General features: G+C 56.3%; 1 protein-coding gene across 1 annotated transcript; it reads right to left on the bottom strand.

Moving 5' to 3' along the window:
* Positions 1–4,272: 4,272 nt before the first annotated feature.
* TMSB15B (thymosin beta 15B) lies at positions 4,273–5,847 on the bottom strand. The gene is made up of 3 exons (XM_037408447.1): positions 5,742–5,847; positions 5,232–5,336; positions 4,273–4,791 (listed from the first exon to the last, which is right to left on the bottom strand). The coding sequence occupies exons 2-3, from the start codon at positions 5,329–5,331 to the stop codon at positions 4,754–4,756; spliced, it is 138 nt and encodes a 45-aa protein (XP_037264344.1). The 5' UTR covers positions 5,332–5,336; positions 5,742–5,847; the 3' UTR covers positions 4,273–4,753.
* Positions 5,848–10,643: the final 4,796 nt, after the last annotated feature.

Below are 10,643 nucleotides of genomic sequence, written 5' to 3'. Positions count from 1 at the left end.
CAGCAATAACTTCTCTGCTTCTAGGGGTGGTGTTGGCGTGTGCTGAGTGTGGCGGCTCAGCTCTGCCAGCCACCACACAGCCTACAGGTGAGTTTACCAGTGTGGCTGTCTGAAGGTTCCTGGCTCGCTGTGCTGGTGCCTTTGCAGCCACTGGTCAGGGATGGTGGCTTTCCTGCCTCAGGGCCATGGGGGCTCCCCAGCATGGCATCGCTCCCTGCCACAGGATGGGGACAACTTGTCTGTTAATCCTCTCCCTGTGTCACTGAGTGTCCCGAGGGGACTGTCTGACCTACAGTGCCATGTCATACGTGCTCTCCCACCCTGTGGTGGCCTCCCATCAGCTCCATTCCCAAAGGACCACAGTCACCAGCTCGCACAACACTTTCATTTCCCTGTTACTGCTCAGTCTCTTCTGCTTTCCCCTTTGAAAGCCAAACATATACCTACCCCCATGCATGCACACATTCAGGCATATATTCTCCCTAACAACTCCCAGCAGAGGTTTTCCCTGGCAGCTTGTGCTTGCTGCCCCCTCGCCCCCTCTCTCCACCACTGCCACCACAGTGTTTGAGCTCTGCCCTTGGCAGTGCATCCACCCGGGCAGGGGACACCTGATGGGGAAGGGCTGACCCGAGTGACTCAGAGGCAGTGACACATTTTCCCTGGGGATGCAGGGAGTCGTGAAGGGGGGGTGTGTGTGACCAGGACATGGGAGAGCTGCAGCATCTGTCCAGCCGCATGGGCTGGCTTTGCCTTATCCTGTTTGCTCTGGTGATAAACCCACACCTTCCAAGGGGACGTTTGCTTGGACCGACTGTCCAAGTGTGGGCAGTGTGGGCTGGAGCTGGCAATTCCCTGCTGTCCAAACCCAGGAGCTGCCCCAGACCCTGGTCACCACCACCTCTTGGCTCTCACCACTTTCTGCTGCAGCTCTGGGGGCTGCCAGATGGAGAGTGGCCAAGGGAAAACCCCGGCTGCCAGCACGCAACAGCCTCCCTCGCACTGGGCCACCTGCACAACAAACCAGCACCAGTGGTGCTGCAGGATGCGCAGAGGGTGCCACAGCCTGGCAGGGTGGGTGCACGGCTGGGAGGAGGGGGACACCGGGTTGCCTGGTGTGGGGCCATGCACAAGCTGACTAAGGCACCTCCTGAGAGATGGGGTTGTGATCCTTCACACAAGCATCTATGGGGCCACATCCTCTCCTGGCTGAGTCAGAGGGGATGGAGCAGCAGCAGGGCAGGAGCCCATCGCAGCCACAAGCTCTGAACTGAATTCACCCTGTGCTGCTGATCACCAGGTATTTGCCCAAATTCCTCCTGCTGGTGACTCAGCTTCCTCCTCCTCCCTCCTCTGCAGTGCTGGCCACAGCTCACCACCTGATCGAGGTGGAAGGAACCTGCCCTGGGAGCAGCGGGATAGGCCTCAGCTGGGGAGAGGCATAGATATTGCCAGGAGGAGCTTACACATAAAACTTACCTGGTGCCCAGCAAGGGAGGGCGGCATCAAGCCCTGCCAGGAAGACCTCCTGGGATGGCATCCTTTGTGCATGGGTGGCTGCTGAGGCAGCCCATGCTGCCCGAGCTGCCCATCCTGCTGGAGCCACCACATTTCTAGGGGACATCAGCCTGGCAAGTGTCCTGGCCTCCCACACCACTGGCAGCTGTGTGCCCATACGTGCCAGGGTGAAAAAGGGGGGTCTGGGGCAGGGAAGGAGGGAAAGTGTTGATATAAAGGGCTTTTCTGTAATGTTTCTCACCTTACTAGCTGATCCTCTGCTTACAACAAGGACATTTTGGGTACGGAGTTGCAAAACAACTTTCTCTTCATCCTCAGACCTGAGGATACAGGGTTTGGGCAATGTATCTGCTACTTCTCCATGTACCATTCTGGTAGGGGTGGAGATGGGAGAAGTGCTTGGGGCTGCCCTCATTTTAGGTGGGCACAGCCACATCAGCCATATGACCCACCGAGATGGGTTTGCTGGGGCTGGGGAGCTGCCCCCAACTCCAACCGTTGTTCCTGGGCCTGTGCTGAGGCTGCCAGGCCCTGGAGTGGTTTCCTTAGGGCATTAATCCCATGTCTATCTAAACTTGCATCGCTGCATCCCTGGGGTGGCCACAGTAAAAAAGCAACCTAAACCTAGGTGCATCAGCACCCCTGTTCTCACCCCATGGGTCCCCAGGATGCAGCAAGGTGGTCCCACGGACCAGTGCCGCAGGCTCAGGGCCAGTGCTGGAGCATTGCTGGCTCCTGGAGCCATCAACCCTATCACCTGAGGCAACTACAATCAGCAGGTGCCTGGGGCACCTGGCACCCCCCTGGGCCAAGTCTCTGCTGTCCATGTGTGCAGCACGGGGTGAGGAGGTTTTTGTGAGCATGACAGTGCCAGGGATGGGACACTCATGCTGTGACCTTGCAGGGGTCCAAATGACTCAGGGGGAGTTAACTTGACCAATGGTTTTCTGTGTGTGCAGCGTGGCCCATTGCAGTGTGGCTAAGAGTGTGCAGGAGGGAGAGGCACTGGGGCAGTGTTGGGAGCAGCCACGGTACCGTGAGCAGCCGCCAAGACCTCACTATCCCCAGAAGTCCCACCGAGGAGAGGGGGTCAGCTCTGCCACTTTGAGTTTCCATGCCAAAAGCTTCAACTGGTTCAGCTCATGCTCTGGCTTTCGGGGATGGGGAAAGGGCTCAGGATGGCTTTACCTCCGGGTTTGACCCAATTCCCAGCCTGGGTGCATCAAGTGGCCAAGGGATTGCAAAGCATCTCTGCAGGAGGTGGAAATGCTGAAGCAGTTCCTTAACCTTTAATGGTCTGTGAGCCCTGTCTGCCGCTCCAAAGCCCAACTCTTGCTGACATGACTTTTCTACCTTCTGCTTTCACAGAAGGGTCCAAAGAGGCCTGCTGCCTGCTCCCCAGCACAGAGCTGAGCCTGCCCTGCCTGGCAAGAACGACCACTACCAGGAAGGGGCAAGCTCCGTCGGGGCAATGAGCGGCTGCTGCCACCCTGACAGCCTGCACCAGCAGTTGGCACCGGGAAAAGGTTTCCCACATCCAGGATAGGGTGCTGTCCTGGGAACATTAGGATGCTGAAGGGGCATGGACACCCTGGCATGTGCTGGGCTACCTAGTGCTCAGCCCAGTGTAGCAGCAGCCCCAGCTGGCCTCAGCATCGCTCCCCACCGCCCTCTTCCCACAGAAAACCCCACATGCTGTCCTGACAGCGCAGCAACACCAGCCTCTTACCTTCAGCTCTTTCAATTCCGCTTTTTAAGGGTGAAGGCAGTTGCAGCCACACAAGCAGTGTTATTTGCAGCCCTTTGCAGGCGATGTGGGTGGAGGTAGTAGGCAGATAGGCACCATGTCCAGACAGGCACAACAGCCCTGTTTGTTTCCAGTTAACAAGGCTCACTGGGGACACTGGCCAAAACTGCTAGTTGGCCAGTCTGCCTCCACCTCCTCCATAAGCAGCCTGTTCAGTCACCCTGCAGGCTGGGTGGAGGTGAGGAAATCCAGGCAGCACCCAGGAAACCTCACCATAGACCTGGAGGCAGTGTCAGACTCCATCCAGCTCCCCCTTGCCCACACTGTGCTGGAGGTTGACTGCAGGACACAGGGATCTCCACTTCTGCAGGGCAGGGTTGGGATCAGCCTAGAGGGTACCCAAGGGATCTACTGCATTAATCTGTCCTTACAAGGCTGCAAAAACCTCCTTCAACCAAGGGCAGGAGCCGAAGTTGGCTCAAGGTGAAGCAAAGGGCTGTGCCAGGCAGCGAGGGGAGATTTGCTCTGAGAACCCTGTGGACTGAGCCAGCCTGGCTGCAGCACCAGCAGGACTCAGGCCAGCATCCACACTGCCAGCACAGGTATTTCTCCAGCTGCACAGGTGAGGAGCCAGCCCAGCTCCACAAATTATATTCTAGGCAGGGGACACCAACCTCTTTGAAGCAGGAGGCTCAGCCTTCAGGTAGGAAGGCTCAGGTTAGCCTCTACTTGAGGGTGCAGCAACAAACTGCTATGATGGTGGGATTGCTAGTAGAACACAGTGGCCTTAACCAGCTGAGACCCCAGCCCCCTCACCACACCAGCAATGCTCATGGCTCTGGTCTCCCCCAGGCCACAGGGACCGAGCTGTACACAAACACCAAGCCAGACTCGCTCTGCAAGGAACCATCCTGTAAGAACAACAGCAAGCAAAGACCTTCCCACCACCAAGGGCAAGCCAGGCTGCAGCCTGAACTTTTAACAGAGAAGAAGCCACAAGCCACAGGTAGGTCATTACATTTTTTATTTTATAATAAACTTATCATTTTTCCCCCCCCAAGGAAGACAAAAAACTGTGAGTGAGGCTACAAAATGCTGTTGGTGAAGACTATGTGAGACAGACCCAGGCCATGGGTCAGGCCAGAAAGGATCCCCACTCCCCAAGGCAGAAGGGGACCGTCCCCAGGAGCCTCTATAGCCCTTGCTCACCTCCCCACTGCATTACAGCAAGATCAGTGCTGTCAACAGGAGTTGGCTGAGCAGCAGAGATGGAGTTGGGCCAGGCTACTGATGGACTGAGAGGGCCATGCTTTGTTCCACCCACCCGCCAAAGCTGCCAGCAAGGTGGGACAGTGGATTAGGCGATGGAGCCGTTTTCTACACATGATGTAAATTAAAAACAAAAAAAAGACCAAACAAAAACCCCACACATGATTAATTCAAAGCAAAAAAATCAAGTAGTAGCTCTTCCTGCCAGGCCATCTCACTCTAGGAAGACTTCACACATTCCTTCTCCTGCTCAATAGCTGCAAGAGAAGAGAGGTCCATTAATCTCCGGTGCTTTTTTGTGGAAACACCTACTGGAGAAGGTTGCAGAGCCATCACTAAGGCCCTCGCACCCAGTTTTGTAATTTGACCACAAGCAGGGTAGACAAACACCTCAAGTCTGAAGGTGATGACACACACGGGTGTGACAGCAAATTGGGCACCTGCCTTCAGCTCTCCTCAGGAAGCCATGGCCCGAGGCAGCAGCTCAGGCAGCAGCCCTCCGCCACTCCGCCACCCCAGAGGGCTGTACCCTGACCGCTCACCTCGGGGCCAGCGGCCTCCCCTGGGACAGAGCCTGACCACCCCAGCCCACCTCCCTCTGCCGGCCGCCCGGGCGGTGAGACCCGCACCCGGGGGCGCCGCGGGCCACACGTGCCCCCCGCACAGCCAAGCGCTGCCCGGCCCCGGCCGCACTTACTCTCCTTGGAGGGCAGCGTGTTCTTCTCCTCCGTGTTGGTTTTCTTCAGCTTCTTCTTGTCGAATTTCTCCACCTCCGAGAGGTCTGGCTTGTCGCACATTTTGCCTGCGAGACACCCCACGCCCCGTCCCCCGAGGTCAGCGGAGGTGCCCGGGGGTGTCTCCGGGGACGGGGCTCAGCAGACAATGGGCGGCCCGCCCGGCCCCCCCGCCCGGCCTCCGCCGCGGACAATAGCGCAGGGCGGGGCGCGCCGCCGCCCCGGGCACCGCGCCGCTCCCCGGCTCCGGGCAGCCCCGCACCGGCGGGGGCACCTCCCGCATCCCCCGCGGGAGCCCGCCCCAGCCGCGCTCCCCGCCGCACGCTGACCGTCCCCACCCCGCGACCCCCCCGCCCGCAGCCCCCGTACACGGGGCGCCCCTCGCCTGGCAGCAGCCCTACGTGCGGCACCCCCCATCCCCGGCACAGCCCGCACGCACCGGCTGCCCCGCGGCGAGAGCGCCGCCGCCGTACCTGCCGCCGCTGCCCGCTACGTCCCGCTCCGCTGCGCTCCCAGGTGAGGCTGGACCGCGCGGTGCGGGGCGGCGCTTTATATACCCCGGCCGCCGCCCAGCCCGTGCGCCCATTGGCTGCGCGCCGCCCGCTAGGCCTGCTGGGAAGTGCAGTCCGCCCGCTGGCTGCCGCGGCCGCGCGACCCCGGGGGGGAACTGCCGCTCCCGAGGTGCCCCGCGCGGGGCGGGGGGGGGGGGGGAGGGGCGGGCACGGCTCCCGCGGGCCCTGCACACGCAGAGCCCGCGCACACCCAGCGCTGCACACACGCACAGCCCTGCACACACCCTGTGTGCACACACAGCCCTGCAAAGGCACAGCCCACATGCATCCACTCCTGCACACATCCACCCTTGCTCACACCCTGCCCACACACAGCCCTGCACCCCCCCTTCCACACACCCCCCCAGCCACTCGGGACTCATACACACCCTGTGCCTGCACACACGCTGCAGTAGCGCACACACCCCCAGCACACCCAGCCCAGCTGCCACCGCTGCTCCCCACACCTCGCTGCCAGCAATGAAGGGCAGCAGGGCAGTCCTCATGGCACCACCAGGTGACCCCAGGGCCACTGTCCCAGCCCCAAATCCTCCCCAGCAGCAGGTGCCCAGCAGCCATGGGGACAGCTGTGCCCTGTGCATGTGCCCAGGGATGCATCCCACCAGCTGATGAAGCAGAACTCGTTTCAGCAAGCCAGCCCTTGGGATAAAAATAACACTGTATTTTCACAGCTGTGGGCAATGCTTTGCCACCACGCGCAACCCACAGCTGCACTGGCTCCAGCCACGGTGCCTCCTGGGGAGAGCTGGTCACTGCAGCAGCAACCCGGGCAGGCAAGGGGCAGCCCTTGCTTCTGAGCTGGGGCTCTTGCATTCTGTAGGAGAAAGCCTGGGGGGCAGTCAGCACAGACCAGATGAGCTGGGATGCATATGGGGAAAAACCCCACCACCTTCACGGGGAGAAAAAAGCTGAGAGAAGCAGAGGCAGCCCATCTGCTCCTAGCTGGGCAGCTGGAAGGGTAGTGCCAGTCCAGGGGGCACTCACGCACTAGCCACCAGGATGGGGAATTGTTGGAGGGCCAGGATGCCTAGGAGGCCTTGCAGTAGGGTCCTGAGTGGGGGAAAATAAAAAAAAAGAAAATAAAAGCATCCTGACCCCCATGACAGGCTTGCAAAAATCATTCTGCAGAGATCCCAGTGTCACAGCAAGTGGGAACCTGCTGTAGAACACCAGGTGTAGCAGCTGCACTGCAGCAACTCTCACACCTGCCTCCATCTCCTCCCAGCCTGCCAGCCCCTGGGTTTCCAGAGATTTTGCAGCCAACATTGCCAGCAAGCCTGAGGAAACACATGCTTTGTTTTTTAGCTAAAAGACTGCCATCTTGAGAGGAGGGCTTAGTGCTCTCCAGCAACAGCAGGTCTTGGCCAGATGCGACCCTTTGCAGCAAGTCCCGAGGACACAGGCAGTTTCCCACTCCAGCCAGCAAGTGGGCTCTGAATTAAAGAAAAGCCTGTGGTTGGTGTACACAGAAAAGGCAAAGGCTGAGATCTAAGGCCAGGTCCTAAGATATGGTTACTACTCAGAAAAGTCTGGATGGCAAACAGGCTGCAGTCCCTGTCCCCCAGCAGAGGCTGCAGGCAAAGCCCCAGACCAGGCTGCTCCCAGAGCACCTTTGTTTTGGTGTTGTAGCCTCCTGGCAGGGCCAGGTTTAAAGGGTGTCACATAGCCAAGAGCAGCAAGCCCAGGCAGGGCTGCCTTCACGAGCATCCTTCAAACCCACCCTGCAGACCCCGCATCACACAAGCACACGCCAAACTGAGAAAGGGCTCGTTTTACCTGCATAGCAAAAAAGGAAAGGAGAAACCCACCCAGCTTCAAATTAAATCAGGAAATCCTTTTTGCTTTTATGCAAATAGCCAGACAAGTGGTTTACCATGTGTTTACTCTCCAGCTGTGCCCACCTTTGCCCCAACTTCTTCCTTTCCCTGCCCATTCTCCACATGCTTCTGCTTTGCAGATACTGCAAAGTCTGCTGTAGCTTTTGTCCCTGGCTAGCAGCAAGTGTGAAAGAACCTGGTCCCCATCCTCCCCATGCACTGCCCCTGACTGGCATCAGCTGCACCCACCCCAGCCAAGGCACAGCCCGTGTGACACACTGCATCTTCACAATTCTGCATCTTCACAATTCTGCAGCGATCTGCAAACCCTGGGGTCTTTGTCTGGGCACAAAGCCGCCGGGAAGAGGAGCTCCCCCTTCCCCGAGCCAACCACAGCTACTACACAGGCACCGCCACGCTCCAACAAACCACATTGGGAGCAGCTTTAAAGCTAACACTCTGCATTTCCAGCAGGCAAGGTGTGGGGCTGCTGCTGGGGAGCTTTTAAAAATCCATCTTTCACAAAGAACAAGGAGCTTATATCCCAGCAAAAGCTTTTTCCCCTGACGAATTTGCAAAGCCTCCCATAACTGCACAACCTGCCTCTTTCTCAGGCATTTTGGTATTTCTGCTTTCAATAATTGATAACAAAAGAACTGAGACATCAACAGATAGGGGAAAAGCAAAACCAGCCCTGACCCGAAATAGAAAAGAACTACCATCAGCCATTTTAGATCAGTTTTAAATCTCCCACAGAACAAGGCTGTCAGGGCTCAGACACAGCCTTGCTGATGGCCATTTCCAGGAACACTTTATTCTCTTCTCCACGAAGGAGGTTTTCTCTGTCTGACCAGAGACTTTTTTTTTTTTTCCCAGCCTCCTGCCTGCAGGGACAGGCCAGGGCACCACCACAGCCAGCCAGGATCTGAGCCCCCTTCAGCCACCACTACCCAGCTGTGAGCCAATTCTCCCTACTCCACAGGGCAGAGTTTACTCTTTCCTGCTCATTTTTAACCCCAGCCTCCTGCCACAACCCTTCCCTTCCACTGGGGCAGGAGCACAGAGCCCCAGGAAGGCAGCCAGCACATTCTTAAACCAAGGCTCATTCCTCCCATGGATTTTGCTGCTCCTTGTAGTTAACAGATGGGTTTTCTGTTAACCCTTACTACTGCCCCACCACCCAACAGCAGCAGGGCAACCTGTTGCTTTCTCTAGATCACAGAAACACCAACTCTAGGGGGTGAGAAATCATCTGCACACTAGTAAGGCACAGGGAGAAGCAGCAGGAGAGAACTGCTGGTGAGAGCTATTTGAGGTGTCTTGCCTTGCTCTGAACAGCAGACAAGGCCCATTACTTGCAGGGCACAAATGGCCAGACCCACTTCCAGTGGCTTAAAGGCATCCCCACCCTGCACATCAGCTTCAGCTACCCAGGCAAGTCAGCTAGGTTAAGATGCAGGGCTTTTGACTGACTAGTGCCCTTCTACTGCTTTTACAGCAGGCAGCAAACAAAACAGCTACTGGCACCAATATCAGCATCTGCACACATGCCACCACACTCCAGCCGTGGATTAACTTGTTTTCTCTGGAATTTCTCCAGCAGCTGTAAGGAAAGCCTGAGAAGACACCACACAACTCACCTCCAGAGCACCCTGCATGCTCCATACTCACTCCACCAGCTGCCCAGGACAGGCTGGAGAATCACCTCCGCTACAGCAGGTGGCTCCAGATAGCCCAAGCACTTCACAGCACAGCTGATGCTGCTGGAGCTAAACTTGCCTGGGCTAAGGAATGAGCATCTCTGCCTCACTCCCAAACTTTAGAGGAACTTGTCACTGCCATTCACACCTCAGGGGCTACCTTCCTCCCAGCCCACACTGCAGTGAAGGAACACCCTTCCCACAGCTGCCTGGTACTACATCCATGACTGCCTGGACACAGAAGAGTGCTTTAATTCTACTACAAGCTGTTAAAGGCAGCCATGCTTGCTCTAATAGCACAGCTTTCACTTCTGGTCAGTCACAACCTGCCTGTGAACAGGCTCAGTAATTACTTTTGAATTAGGGAAGAAAGAATTAGGGAAGAAACTTTGGTAAAGTACCCAGCCCTTCTGATCTGAAGGAGGCTTCCAGAGCAGACGATATTTACATCTTTGGGACAGCTCTCATACCCTATGTATCACCCATCACTTCATAATCTACAGTGCTGTCATACAGCATTTTGAGTCTGTACCCTTCCTCACTCCAACCCCCAAGTTTTTATTAAAGTAACTAAGAAAACAGTATATATGCACCAACAGCAATGGTCACCATTGTACAAATTTTTGGCTGTAAAGCTCATGTTCTGTTTCTCCTCCAAGGAAGGTGAAGTCTGCCACATCACCCTGACAAGACCCATATCACCTCCCCTGCTGTTTGAGGGGGAAAAAATACACAGTTCACTTATTCATTGACTAGTGCTGAAGTTCATTTTAACAGAGGAATGACAATAGCGATCCTCAGCAAGAGTCTACCTGAGGCCACGCTTGTGTTTCCTGAAACTATGTTCAATCTGGATGCCTACTGTAAGGCCAAAGACCTTTCTCTAGGCCTGCTACCTCATCCTTCTTACTCAGTGTCTGCTTTCCCGATGTACAACACGCAATGAGAAAGGATCATTGTTTAGTTAGAACAAGAGCTTCTCAGGACAATCCTGTTGCCTCTGATCATTAGATTTGTGCAAGATACTTGCTAAACTATTGAAGTTCTCCTACCCAAACATTATGTGAACAGATCTACTCAGATGAAGAGTACAAGAAAAGCTGTACTACCACCTCTAACAATTAAGTCTAGGAAATCAGATACAGACAAAAGCCACTACCCACCAGAAGTAGCTTTGTCCCAAGCTTTCTCTTCCAAGCAATGTGAGCACAGCCAAGCTGAGCCTCAGTTACCCCACTGCAAGAGGGTTAAACCACATGACCTTCCAAATCCTTACTCCATGACCT

The sequence above is a fragment of the Falco rusticolus genome, chromosome 14, assembly GCF_015220075.1.
Source record: "Falco rusticolus isolate bFalRus1 chromosome 14, bFalRus1.pri, whole genome shotgun sequence".
Classification (NCBI taxonomy): Eukaryota; Metazoa; Chordata; class Aves; order Falconiformes; family Falconidae; genus Falco; species Falco rusticolus.
This window is presented reverse-complemented; position numbering and strand designations above follow the sequence as displayed.